The sequence below is a fragment of the Falco cherrug genome, chromosome 4 (genome assembly GCF_023634085.1).
Source record: "Falco cherrug isolate bFalChe1 chromosome 4, bFalChe1.pri, whole genome shotgun sequence".
In the NCBI taxonomy this organism is placed as follows: domain Eukaryota; kingdom Metazoa; phylum Chordata; class Aves; order Falconiformes; family Falconidae; genus Falco; species Falco cherrug.
Genome location: NC_073700.1, coordinates 97,750,884 through 97,765,966, shown reverse-complemented (window position 1 = coordinate 97,765,966; position 15,083 = coordinate 97,750,884). Strand labels below are relative to the sequence as shown.

General features: G+C 35.9%; 1 protein-coding gene across 3 annotated transcripts in view; it reads left to right on the top strand.

The window, feature by feature from the left end:
* ULK4 (unc-51 like kinase 4) overlaps positions 1–15,083 on the top strand; it is a 249,705-nt gene that overhangs the window by 174,810 nt on the left and 59,812 nt on the right. For all 3 annotated transcript variants that reach the window (XM_055707054.1, XM_055707052.1, XM_055707053.1), the window contains exons 33-34: positions 6,293–6,459; positions 9,887–9,985. In XM_055707054.1, the coding sequence (XP_055563029.1) occupies positions 6,293–6,459; positions 9,887–9,985 (266 nt within the window). The remainder of the gene's footprint in view (positions 1–6,292; positions 6,460–9,886; positions 9,986–15,083) is intronic.

The following is a 15,083-nucleotide window of genomic DNA, read 5'->3' as shown; positions in this document are numbered from 1 at the left end:
TTCTGATAGAACTAGAAAGCATCTGGATGTTTTTATAATTATTTTCCAGAGAAAGTTACCTTCCGATCCTTTATTCCATCCCTGTTGAACAAGTTTGTGTTCATGTTCGATGAGTTATACTCCTAGGAATGAGGACCATGTCTGTAAATCTTGTCTAGAATAAAATCCTCTGCCTTCAAAACTTTAATGCTATGTACCCACATGTGCTGTGAACTTGGTTTTGGCTTGGATATCTTTTCTGCATTAATTATAGTATAGTTGAGCCAATCTGACACAAAATCTTGAATTCAGTTCAAATGTTGTCACAGAAACCTTAACGAGATTCTAAGATGGGAAACTTTTTTTTTTGTTCTTTTTTCATTTCCAAAAGCAGCAGCAAATCAGGAACTCCCAAGGGATCAGATACTTTCAGAAATACTCCTCTTTTTATACAGAACAACCACAGTCTAGCCGAGTTGTTATAATTTGTTATATTTTACAATTTTTGTATTGACCAGTCAAGCATATTCAACAGTATGTGATTTTATTATTTCTCAATTGTTCGGGTTGCATTTTTACTATCTTTTATTACACTCAGATACTTTTTTTTTTTAATGAGAGAATCCGCTTGGTTTTCTATCTCTTAGCTGGCTGTTCTGTACACCTGTTGGTCTTAATCACCTACATGTTTGTTCCGTAGATTAAACTTTAGAAGAAAGTAAATTTCTGGGTTGGCAGGATTCTCTTAGGCTGAGTAGAATTTGACGTGGTTCCCTGGGGAGTCATCAGTTCTGCCTTCTTTCTTCACAAGGAAAGATGCCACCTATAAGCTGCCTTCCAACAATAACTGCTGAACATTGCCAGTCCAGAGAAAGCGAAGCAGAGCTGTGCTGCGCTTTGTCTGACTCAAAGCAGAAAAATCTTTCCACTGAGAAGAATGTCAGGTCTGTAGTTCTCTCGGGCATCCACGCTCAAGATAACAGAGTAGTAATTCCCACTCTACTTCCAACCTAGTTGTAGCGAAGGGTGATAACTGGCTTTTCTTCCCTGCTTGTTGTATTCCCACCACATCCATTTTCCTGCACGTAAGGGCAGGGCTGCTGGCTCGGGCATCATTGGTGCACTCCCTGCCTGCCGTCTGTGTAGGAAAAGTGGAGCCACAGACTCTTCCCACAAAGGGAAGCTCTGGAGAGCCTTGACTACTGCAGTGTGACAAGTTCAAATGAGATTTTTGTTCCTTAAACCTAGTGATTATTTATTCAATCACGAAATGTGTAGTCACTGTCCTGGTACTAGGAATAGACTATCCAATATGTACAAAATTTTCTTCTTTAGATGCTATTCATTTTTAAGATCAGAATAGAAAATAATTTTCAGGGCAGCGGTCATGCAATGGATGCGTTCATCAGACCTATCGTTTTCTTTCCACTTGATCTGACATTCATAACTCACCAAATCTTGAAATCAGTGGTGATCTGATTTTCTGTCCTAGTTTATTCTTCCCACAGTATTATAGTACTAACACAAATAGTTCCTAAAACATAAACAGTAACAAATAATGAACAAAAATAACAATAAAAGCAACAAGTCTCTTTTAAAAATGCCATTACCCTAAAGATACCATTTGCTTTATGTTGCCTGTTCTCAGTTGTTCAAAACAGGAAACCCAGGAAACCTTGAGTGTTAGGGCTGAGATGCAAAGAATGCAAATTAAATCTCAGGTTTATGTAGTTAAACCAGGTTTTATGAAGAATTTTTATGACATGATGTATTATCTTAAGTGCGCAGGTACTGAGGGGCTAATTCCTGTGTGAAAGAATCTATCAGACTAGAGTCCTGTGTTTCTCCTTAGCAATACTATTGCGTTTTATGAGTAACATTAAAAAGAAAATGAAATACGTTTTCTAGTTAGCGTGGTGATATCATTTCTAGTTCCCTATTTGTTATTGAGTGATTTTAAAAAACCCAACAACAAACCGAAAACAAAACCTGAGCAGGTGTACTCTGTAAGTAAAAGGAGGAAGAAAAGTCTAGTGAATATATATTTGGTAATATCCCTAGGGAGTCAGTTGTGTAGGTATGATACAAATGGGAAAAACAGCTCTCCAGAGCGCAACGTGTCAAAAGGAACAAAGAGAAACCTTTTTGCCAGGCTGCAGGTTTTGCTGCTGGCTGCTTGGCTGCACCGTGGCATTGTTCGGAGGAAGTGCACCTGCTCTAACATTTGCTTCGGCTGGAAGCAGACAGGTTTGTTGAATGCTCTAATTGCTGGTAGGCATGAAAGGATTGCCTAGAAGATTGCTTCCTAGGCTGTCCTTTGATGTTTCATATGATTTGGAAGTGAAGATTTCTTTTCCTTTATCCATCTTGCTAATAGGTGAGAATAAAATATCTCCCCTCTGCTTTCATTCCAGAAGGTATCATGGCACATTCTGTCCGTTTAGCTGTATCATGGGTGAAAAGACTCCTTTTATCTTTTGAAAAGATTTGTAAAACACAAGCATAGTCATCACTTCACATCCACATTCATAAAATGCTATTAGCGATGTGTTCAGTTCATTGCAGGGGTCTCTAGGCAGGAGACATACTCTGCTGTGAACACTGTGTTTGTCAAATGCTGTAAAACTTGGCTAGGAATTTTGGATGCAGTTCTTTTGATACATATTAGGAATCTTGAACTGCAGTTAGAACAAGTTATTTGTTTAATTCCAGCTACACTAATTTCTAAACACAATAAATCGAATACAAAACCCAAGTTTTGCCTTATTTTTCGGCAAAATTTGAATACCAGAGAACTGTACTGAGGCTTGATATTGTGAAGATCCTCCTTTTACAAATAAATATAAGGCATGACTAGTGCACTGTGAAGTATTGTAATAAATTTAAACTGTAACAATAGCTATATGATGTGATATGTTTTAACTGCTGAAATGTGCAAATCACTAGAGTAACAAAAAATCTGTAGTAAATTAAATAAGTTTTTACTTAATTATCTTAATAAGAAATGCCTAGCTGAAAGAAATTATGATGCATTACTTCAACCCATGTAAACTGCCACTAACACTTTCCTCTTGAGAAAGTCTACTATTACCAATATACCCAAAAGTACCAGAATACTTAAAAATATGTAGTTTTCTCAGAAGAACAATCTTCCTCAATTTAAATGGGTTTAGCCTTCTCTATGAAACAGAATCTAGATTCCGGACCACCGCTTTCAAAGTTCAGGAGCGCATGGGGTGTACATTTTGAATCAGGGTCTGTTTTACTTTCCAATGAAGAGTTGAGAATTGCTGCATAAGAAATTTATGTCTGTTAAGTGTGACTCAGAAGTACCCTATCTGAAGTTTTAAAAGATAAATATTGGTTTAGGCTGTCTTGGAAAGTAAGATGAATGTGGTTCTTGAGGTGGTTGTAAGATTTGGGAGAAAATCTTCAATGTATCTGAAATTTAGAGATCCAAATGCAATTTTTGTATTATGATTTACTGAATTATGAATACAATTTCCTGTTTTTTTAGAATTGCATCCTCTTTTTTCAGGCTGTCTGTTTTGGGATTCAGTTTTTGGAATGCTGAGACATACTGGTCAATTTTTATAGCTACCTTCTGAGTATACTGGTCACGGTGCCAGTGGCCAAGGCTGTTAAACGTCTATTGAATTTTGTCATGTTCACCGTAAATTATACTAGCTTCTGAACTTTCTCTTCTGAGGACAAAGAATGTGTATTTTGTCTTGTGGTGTAAGCAGGGAGTATATTTACATGCCTGCAATTGTGGCCTCCGATTTTTATTTTGTTGTGATACAATGAAGTATTTTAAAGAGTGTGTCTGGAACTTTATTTACTTGGCCAAGAGGTCTGTCTGGTTTATTTTTTTATCTGTGGAACCAAGTGTTCATCAAGTTTCTGTATGAATCGTGCAGTGCGTGAAGGAACATTTTGCACTAGTGTACCTTAGATGTCTTTATTATAAAGTTTTGATGTGTTCCAAAGGTATTGTAAGTCCAGGTAAAGTTTGGGGGTTTTCCCCCCAAGATTTCCAAATCGAACGAGCATATCTCTCTACTTAGAACTTTATGTGAGCATGTACCTACCTATGCAAAATCCACTGATGCTTTAATTCACTAAGTAAATGTGAATGCTCTGATGTATTTCAGGTGTTTGGAGGCAGGGTTGCTAATATGCATACTCTTAGGATGGAAATACTTCAAGAGAATAAAAACTAGGTGATTATATTATTCATGTCTCAATGGCTGGGGAGAAAGTTGAGTGTTCGGTTCACCTCCCAGTCCACCAAAAGGCAGAAATGAGGCAGTTTGTGAGACTCAGGCTGGTACGTCAAGGGAATAAACAAGTTGTTCTTTTCAAAGTTGGGGAAAGGATTGCGGATCAGTCATGGATCCTGTTGTTTTGTTCACTACTAGCCATTCCTTACTTCGTGCTATACATGCAGAAAGGACTGCTGCCTTAAAAAATTATTGATGATGACCCATACAATGCCTTCATTTGGAAGAGGCCTTCATCTCCAAGTCACTGTCTTAAGGGTTGTATGTAAGCCATCTAGAAATACTAGGGTGACTCATTCATTTTGATGTGGCTGTGGGTTTTGTGGTCATATACGGGGGACACAGAGTGTACTTGGGACATAATCCTGTAGGCAGTTTTGCAGGCATCACTTTGATAGGGGCCAGCTCCTACTGGATTGTTTTCTTAGGTTTATTCTAATTTAGCCTGGTGAAAAAAGGCATAGAATAGCCACAAGTTTTGTATTGGGTAGGCATACAATCATGTCTGGGTTTTTTATTTCTTGTTGGGTATTGGTGACATCACTTAAATGTGTCTCTGCATGCTATCTCATTTTTGTATGAAGTGTTCAGAGCTGCAGCAGAAATGGTACTTTAAAAAAAGGAGAAGGAAATTAAGTGTGTGAGATTAGATTGATATAATTTTGAGTTTGGTTTATGCAGACAAAACTCCAGGAAATTCAAAGCTTAGCCTGAGCTGTAGTCCATCAATTAAACTGTTGTGAAAGAATAATGCTAGTAGCCATAAAAACACAGAGATATAAGATGATTGCAAGTCATAATGACCCTGACCCATAACTGTATTCAAAATGGATGGTTTTGTATTTAATTTCTTGAGGAAAGTATTAAGGGTCGTGAATAGGGGACCCTTATTCTTAAGTTTAGTTAACTGATGGGGCATCTTTGAAAGCCAAAATGTTTCAACAGTCCACGGAGTTGACTACTCTCAAAAGCTGAATGGTGTAATTATGTATTGTGTTCTGCAGTGTCTCGCTTTAATCTTGTACTGATGTTTGTAGAAATATACACAATAGCTTTTTAAAAGAACTTCTAAAAGCAAGCTTTTTACTTCGGTGAAACTAGTGAAATGCTTCAGTCATCTTTGACACTCATAGGGTCTAGAAGCTAATATACTAATGTACTGCAGTGTTACTACATATGTGCACCCAAGTCACAGTATGGCTAATTGCCAGTTTAAAAGAAGATGGTTTACAAACATAAATATGTTCTTGATGAGAAACAAAGTATCTTTAATTCCTTATGAAACTCTGAAAGAAAAACATCAAGATCAAATATAATAAACTCAGTCACTTTGAAAGTAAGAAAGATTCTGAATTGAATTGATGTTGCCCTAAAATGGGTTAATTTTTTTTCTGATATGTCAATTGATTTGCGGGTTAAGCAAGCTACAGGAGCTGATGTTGGTAAATTCCAAAGGAGCTTGAAAGGTTCTTAACAACAAGGTATTTTCAGGAAACTTTTTACTGCCATTGGTCAAACAAAACTTAATAACATTTTAAGATTAGTATTCAGTATTTAATTTATAATGCTCTTCTGAATATGTTAAGCATAACACTTTCAATTCTACAATTAAAGCATATAGGGAAGGTTGTAATTGAAGGGCCAGTTAAGAAAGAAACTTTAGGCTTTGACCTTGATGTGTCATTTTGAAACAGCCTGGAGAAATGGCTTAATTCTTGTGATCAGGAGTGTTGTGAAGGAGATGTGTGTACCAGCATGCGACAGAAAAGTGTGTCTTTATTTAATGAATGTTACATAATTTTTCATGCAGTTAGCAATTTGATTGTATCAATTTAACTCTGTGAGCTTCTCCAAACAGAATAGGAGAGGAGGTAATTATCATAATGGTGAAAAAGAGGAAACTTAATAAATATTCATAATGTATGTGAAATTTGTTTTTATTCTAATCTATTATTTTTAACTAGGCTACCTTCCACATTGTTCTTTACCTGATAGTCAATTTCTTTTTTTGTGTCTCACTTTCTGTGTAGGACTGGCTCATCATATCTGTAATCTCCTAATAGAAACTGGGACTCTGTACTTGGAGACAGATGATAAAAGCAGCACCAAGACAGCAAATGCACTGCTTCTGTCCTTGCTTGACATTTTGCACTGCATGCTGATGTATACAGCAAATGTTGTGCGCCAGACTTTACAGGTATGGAATTTATTTCCTGGGTGCATCACCATCTTAAACAATTTTTAGATGACTTCATGTTATCCTAATAACAAAATCAACACTGTTTTGATTTTATTGCATTGTTAGTGTGGTGGAAAGAGAAAAGCACATCTTTTTCAACTTCATCTCACTGTTTCGTGTAGTTCCTGGCTAGAATATCTATACTAGCCTCACTTTGTGCTGGAAACACAGATCCTAGTTGACTGTTTTGTTTCTGTACTCTAGAAGTAGCTTAATTCAATGTTTGCTCAGTGATAGTTTGAAACATTTTTCTTCCATTAATTTTAAAAGAAAAAGATTACTCCGTAAAAAACATATTTTTATTATAAATCACTTGTGATTACTGTACTTGAAGGGCATATGTAATCTTTATATATGCACTGATAGAAGTATTTCCTCTCTTACGCTGCTTGGTTTGTCTTCCCAGTTTGTTTGAACCACTGCAAATCATAGCCCCCATCGAGGGACATCTTCCTTCTCAAAAATGGAGTAAAAAAAGATATTATTAAAAAAATTGAACATAGTTCTCTTAAAAACAAAACAAGAAGAAGCATTCATCTTTTTTAAAACTTGATGTTAAACTAGCAATATTTGCTTTGTTTTTAAATGATCTGCCAAATTTCTAAGCTAGTCAAGTGGAAGTAACATCTGTATTTAGGCTGCAAACAACACCACATACTCTTCATGTTAGATTTTTGATGGTCTTGGGATTATCTGCTGAAGTACAGGGAAGCCTATTAGGTCTAGCATACCTAGAGGACAGAGATTCAGAAGATTGCAGCAGGTTGTATTGTCTTTCAGGACATGGCTGCTTTATTATGAAAAGGTCCTTCTCTGTGGGTTGGTTGCTTTTTTGCTTTGGTTTGGAGTTTTTTGTTTGTTTGTTTTAAGGACGTTTAATGTATGAAGTAGGTGTTTGAAATTAAGCACTTTTTTTTTTTCCCTACACAAATTTACATGATCAGTTATGTTATCAACTAGATAATTAATTGAGAGGATTTTGGGTTTTTTAAAAAAATGTTGGAAGAAACTTAATTTAGATCTGATGGTACAATACTGTGTCTTTTTTGAGTCTTCTCTTAATAGGCTCTGTAATGAGCCTCTCATCTAAGAATCACTTTGTAAGTCAAATTTTGTAGGCTAATTGTTGATTGTCATATTATTGGCATCACCTCATGTAACCACAGAGAGATATGTTCTGTACTTAATGCTCCATGCAGCAGTAGTAAGGCCAGTTATACTGGAGGACACATGAGGAAAGGGGATCTTGCACGTAGATTAGTAATGTTGGTGAAACTGGTGATTTTTATTTAGATACAAAATTAAATACATTCAAAGCCAAATTCTGTTCTGGCTTTGCTTGAATGCATCAGTTGATTGATGCAATGAAACTCCAGCTCCAGTTTTGTCCAACGCTAGTCACAGTAATCATCTTTGCTCTGGAAGGCTAATGGGTAACAAAAGGCAGCTGGAAAACTGATTTTTTAAGATAGCTTTGTCCTGTACACCTGTAAAACTAATTTTACAGTGATGTTACTTGCCTTGGCATACTTGTCTTGACCATGCTCATCTGGGGGTCCCTGTGGATTCTACAGCTGCCTCAGGTCACATGCCCTATTGAATGATGACCATTAGATGGTAACTACTATTTAGCATGCATATACATGATATTCCACTACCCTGTCTCACTAAATGCATCACTATAGTGATAACAAATATTCTTGGACTGTTTTTATAGGGATCTTCTGAATAAGATACCTTCTAAAATAGAACTAGAAGAAGAGGATCAAGTTTTCTCATTTTTGAGGCTTAAATTGACTTTTACAGATGGTACTAGCTCCACTTGAATCCTTTTTATTTAACTTTTTATATATAAGGTGATTACCTTATCCAACTGCATAAGCAAAACATGACACCACTTTCCCTTTGCATTTCAGTACTTTATGCTGAATGTTGCTGATAACTATCCAGCTTCATTCAAGGGTTTGCTCTCTGTCGTCCAAGTACTTGTGTTTTAATGGAAATGGTGCAAAGGTTCAGATTAATTTGCATGTGTGTTTTGGAGCAGTTTCATCATGTCATGTTCTACAGGTGACCCACAGTAGTTGAAAGTAATTGGCAATCTTGATTTGAGACGTGAACTCTATTTAGTGATTTAATGTAGGTTTAAGCACAGGGTAGCGTGTATTATTTATATACATATATAAAGTATAATTCCTTTAGTGATACTGTTCATTCTTTTTCCGAAACCATTAAATATATAAAAGTTAGAGAAAGTAGTCAAACATCCCTGATGGAGGATGCCTGTCTGCTCATCCAAGCACTAACCAGAACTATGTCTTTTTGCTCTTCTTGGACTTCAGCGTTCCAGGTCATTGTGGTGAATCTCAGTGAGGGACATACAAATGTGTCTTATTACCTGGAGAAACAGCTTTTCAAATCTCTTTTATTTCAAAAATCTTTCCAGAAGAAAGGCATTATCCTTTCAACTAATCAGTATCAACAGTGGAGTTTCAGCTTCTGTGTTCACTTAATCAAATGAAAATCCTCAGGTGTTACACTTGGATGATAGTTTTAGGATTGAGCTTTAAATGAAACACAACACAAAATTATTTTTAAATGTGTTCTTTAGACAAAGTGTTTACATTTTCCTCTAGCAGCTTGGACCCATGGAGGGTCATAGTCCAAAGCTGGTGCAAGACAATGAAGTTAAATGAAAAATCTTGCAAGCAGAGCTTTCCTGGTGTCCTGGCACAGGGATGGATCATAAATAGCACTGCCTAGGATGGCAGTGTGTTTCGATGAGGGGCGGTGACAATGGTCAGAACTGCAAGTAGTAGCAGATCTTATCACAGACTTTGGTCGCTTGAAGATTTTATTATTTCTATTTCAAAACCAGTTGAAATTACTGTGTTATGCATCTTTCAGGATACAGTGTGAATCAAAAAGGCAAAACTGGACATGATTGCTGAGAATCCTAACTTTTCAGTCATCTTGATTTTCTTGTTTTGAGTTGCATTTTAAATCGTTCCTGATAAAGGAAAAAAATATAGTTGAACTTTAATGTTAAAATGTTGAAAGAGGATACAAATATGTAAAACGTTTATGGCTTTAGAAAGATGTTTTCCTTACAGAGTGTAGAGCATTTTGCTGAAGAAACGTCGTGTAGGTCAGTATATCCAGTGTGTGCAGAGTGGGTATGACTGCATGAGTCGCCTTTGCTTTGTGGTTATTGTTACAGAGGGAGCGTAACTGCTCATTGGGAGCCCAGGAATACTTAACTAGAAAAGTGTCTTAAGTCTCCTTCAAACTTCCATTCAAACTTTGACCACCTAATGGACCTAATTTGTTTCTTATAAGAAAACAGGCACCCAAGAATGCTTTTTTTTTTTCTCATCATATTAAGGCACAGAAATCTGGCACAAGAGGGGACACACAGGCTGCTGAAGACCTTCTGCTCATCAATAAACCCCTGATGGACCTAATTAGCCTGCTTATTCAACTGGTGAGAATTGGCTTGTTTGTAAGCTGTTTGGACTGTTGCTGAAGTTGGAATTAGTCAGCTGAATGCAATGTCTTAGAGCTCTGTTCTGTTTGCTAGTTTTTCATTGTTTATAAACTCCCACCTAGTACAAAGGAAGGACTTTAACAGTTTTTAAAGAAATTACAGGTCACAGTGACTTGCAGGTTACCGGTGACATCAGAGTAAGTCTGTTCCAACCATAGAAGTGGCACGAGGGGCAGGCTGCAGATTCTCAGTTTGAATACATACTTATAGCCAAATTTCAGCCCTTTGGAATGAACTACTGATCACTGCATAGGGAAAGGATGGTGTTAAAAATTTGAAATAAGCACTGCTACCATTAGAAAAGTCAGTAAACATAAAATTAGTTTGCAATGAGAGATTCCTTTTTAATATTATTTTCTTGGGTTTGAGCCTTCTGAGTTTTTCTCAGGTGTTTAGTGTTATTTTAAAATGATCCTGAGGGATTCATGAGTGGGAATGGTCCCTGGTGATCTGTAAACATCTTTGAAGTCTGTCTGTTTAAAGTCAGTCTTTTTCAGGGTTTACTGGGTGTCATAGCGCTGCGCTGAAATCTCCACAGAGGGCTGTGTTGTGGCCCTGATGCATCCCATCAGCTCAGCCTTCATCACACTGCACGAGAGATTTGTATTGGCTCTGCGTGTAGTAGGTTGTAGCAGAGGAATGCTTCTTGAGCTGGATGGGGTTTTTAGAGGCAGCCTCAGCCTTTTATTTAACATAAAGCCATTTAAATGTTATGTGAAAATTTCCCTGTGGCATATCACACTATCTTTTCCAGGTTATTTCACTTAAAGGCATTTCAGATTTTCTGTGTTCTCTTCCAGACCCAATTGTTTTTTTGTGTTTCATTTAAATATAAGCTTCCAGATGTATTGTGATATGAACATTGTGGCCCTTTTGCTCTCTTTAGCACTGTCAGTCATCATCTATATTGGGGAAGAGTCTGATTCCTCTTTTATTAATTTTTGGCATTATGATTGTGGCTAAATAATCTTTTGATGTATTTATTTTAACCAGCTATTAGCGAAGGTTTTTTGGAAATGTTCACTGAATGACAAGTGACTGAATTTCAACTATATAATCTTTCATCTTTATAAAGTCTTTTAATTTATTTTCTATTATTTTTTTAAATGTGTGTACATGATAAATAGTAAGACATAAAGAGATGCAAATATTCCCTTAAATGGGAAGTAGTCATAAATTTAGATTCCATTAACTCTCTAAAGAACAGAAAATTAGAGGCCAAGCTTTTCTCAGCCTATACCACCTGGAAGTCTTTATAAGTTTTTAATTAAAGGATAGGATAATTGTATAGTTAGCATGTACTAATTAGATTTTGACTTGCCCTTGTATTTCAGAAGCATGGCTGCAAATTACCACTAGTTTTTGCTTTGTTCTGTATTTCTGCAGATTCTGGTATGTTTAAAATGCTTATTTAAAATCTGCTGATTTTAACATACGAGTAAAGAATGAAGACTGTTAGTGCTGCTGCTTTTTTTTTTGCTTGGTTTTGGTTTTGAATTTTGTTAAAGATTTTGCAAGGGTGGGGATTTTTCTCTTGTAATGTGTATGTGTTGTTCTTTATATACATTTGCTCGGTTGGATATATGAAATTTACTTCCACTGGGTTTGTTAAATGTTATATCCTTACCCATTGCTGTATTAAACATTTCCTATTTTTAGGCTGGAAGAGTTCAAACAACAGAATAATTTCAACATTTAGGATCTACTCGTTTTAAATCTTTTATGCCCCAGTCTCTTTAAATATGACTAGATTCTTTGTGAAGTTTAATGGGTCTCTTAAGATGTATATGCTCCCTACCCCTCAAAAAGACTCAGGCTCACCTAAGCGTAAGTTCTGCAGAGCTGCCAGCAGTAGTTCTCTGAGTTCGTTGAGCTGTGCGGCTACATAACCCTTTCTTACTGTTTTAAGGCATTCCGTTATTTGTAAACTTTACTTTTTTGGAGATAATGGAGGTCTTAAATCCTGAACTCACCATCACTTTAAGATATTGGCTTAAAATTATATTTTATATATATATGGTTTGCTATTTCTACCTATTTTACCATAGTTGTAGTTTCTTATGTTACTTTGAATAATTGCTTTCCCTCATTGATATGTCTACCCCTCAAGTAGATGATTGTTCCATGCCCCATTAATTTGTCTATTTATTTATTTTTCTCAAGTTCTACATGTTTATCTGTCTTAATAATCCCTCAAAAGTCAATGTGTGTTAAACTTGAAAATATAAAAACCTTAGAATATATTTTTCCCTTCTAGAATTGTGATTTATTCTACCACTTAGGGCATAGCAAAACAAGTGTAGGAAACATAGACTGCATGTAAATGAAACTTCAGAGTTTTTTAAAATGTGAAAGAAGAAATAATTACAAATTCTGTCATGCAGAAAACTCTGCAAATATGGAGAATTGAATGTTTAATCCCATGATCAGTCTGCCCTTAATTGATCAATAAGAGGAAAGCAAATTGAGCATTTAGTCTTCTGCTTGGCAGCTTTGTGTTTAGAAGTTAATTACATTTAGCTTTTTTGTGTAATGTTTCTCCACTTGAACATAAATGTAATTTGATTATTATACTGGAACTTGCAGCAATTATGGAAGATTTAAAATACCTTCTACTTTTTGACATACCATTATACTAAAAAAGAAATTTTTTTTTTTTTTACTTACTTTTGAAGTCACTTCAGTGTGGATTTTCAGAAGCTTTTCAGAAATTTACAGAAATCTTGCCAGTACTATGAAAAGGAGTTTCATTTCTCTTTAGATCCTAGATTTAGATCCTAGGTGTAGATCTTCCAGTCTTTTCTGCAGCCTGCCAGACTGCCGAGGGAGAAGTTTTCTTGCCTTCTGGTGGTAGGCTCCTTCATTATAGTATTACTAGTGACATTTGCAGTTGATTTCTGTGCTCTGTATATCACTGTTGAAAGACCAGTTAATCATGTGCAATCATGAAGAGGACGAATATGAAGCCTCAGTGCACATGGATGAATGAGATGATCTCTTCTAGGTCCTTTTGGTCTCTACGTTGCGCTGGCTCTGAGGCTGTGCCCTGACTTCGGTTTCAGAGCACGTGAAGGTATTTGCTGATGAATGATGAAAATGACTGCAGAAGAGTGATAACCCTGTGGACTGTAGGATTTTAGTTCACATTTCTTAGGAATACAGATGCTTCTGTGGTCAGAATGAAAAGACATACATTTATGTCCTATAATGTATTGCTGTTACTGTATTTGCAACTTTATCTGTGAGTCATATTTGAAGAATTCTTTTCTACAGAGCTACCCTAAAAACCAAACCCCAAACAAAATCACAAAAAAAAAAACCCCAAACAAAAAGGCACCAGAGGAAGTAAGAATATATTGTCACAAGCACAGAATTTCAGAATGGGGATTTAGTTTCTTTAAAAATTGGCTAGATTAAAATGAACTGAAAATACATTGTTTTAAAAAATATTTTCCCTTGGGTAGAAGGACAACAATTTTGCCCTAAGCCAAAATATATTTTATTTTTTCATTTAAAAATGTACATATTTACTAATAAAAAGGGCATAGTAAAGTTAGCAGATTTAATAATGAAATTTTGCTTTTACATTCCGTTTAATGTTTGCAAAATCATCTTCCCTATAGTTCCCACTGGTGCTTCCTTTACAGCACATTCTGTAATCACATTACTGATCTAATGAACAACTATCTCTTACCATAATAAACTCTCTTTGTGTATAACCTCATTAATGCACTGAAATAGTGTCCCCTCCGGGTAAGCCAGGCAGTTTCACTGGAGCTCTAAAATTAGATGCTGTAACAACTCCAGTGCTGTGAAAACTGCCACTTCAGCTCAAATGATCACGTGTTTCTTGCAGTGGTTTGCAATTCATGAACATGCTGCGACTCAGTTCAAAATGAAGGCATTTTTGACAACAGACTGCAGAAATATAGATGTGTAATAACAAGAAACTTCCCGCTCTTCACCACATTAACCTTAAAATACACAGAGCAGGTTCCATCTAGAAAGGACAAGTAGTAGAAGTTTATGTTATGAGCCTTCTTACAGGAAGTTTTAACATGGCCATAAAAATTAAAAGTAATACACAATCTTCATTGCACAGAAGTCTTGTCATGAGGCATTATGTAAAATTTTGAAGTGAAAAATAAATCTACAGTTTTGAGTTAGAGAATGGCAAAAATTATGACTTTAGCTGTTCAGTAATTTATTTTATGGTACTGGATTTTCTTCAAGCTATATGCTAGCCCAGAATATTAACAGCTGCAAGGAGGAGTACTAATGTTTCTACCTTGCTGAAGGGCTGAATCCATAATCCCTTCTAAGATGCATAAAGCAAAAAGAAAGGAAAGGCCACTAGAGTTTTTTCATGTAATTATGAAATATTAAGGGGCTGATATTTTCTTAAAGAGTTAACTTTAGTTTTTCATGGATTTCTTCTGCCTGAAAGAGCAAAAATTTAAGTAGCTGCTGTCATGAAAAACTATAAATGCGTCTCAAAGACTAGAAATACACTTTTTCATATCAAATGGAATTGTTATGATTAGAAAAATAATCAGAATGCTGTTCCAGCTAAGTGATGAGCCAACCGTCTATATTCATTGTCTAGCAACATGTTTTTAGCTTTGCTGGTTTTATTAGATATGAGAAAATATTTACTTGAAAGCTGAATTTTCATCCCTTGGCTTTCTATGTTTACAGATATTTATCATATTTTCAGTCACTGCTTTTGTTCATACCAATAATTTTCCTCAGATCCCCTATTCTTTATAATCAGTACTAACACTGGCAGCTGATGTTAGATGTCAGGTTACCAGCTTATGGCTTTTGACATCTAAATCAGTACTTGTCAGTAATGGAACAGCAGAATGGTGAGAGTTATAGAGGACAATGCTGATGTGGACGTACTTAAATAGGGACATTGCTGAGAGTTCCTCTTCCACATTCATTATTGATGGATTAGACTGCAGGCCAGTGATTCTCATCCTCTCCCGAGTAAATATGGCCTTTCCTATTCCCAGATTGTTTTCCTGTTCAT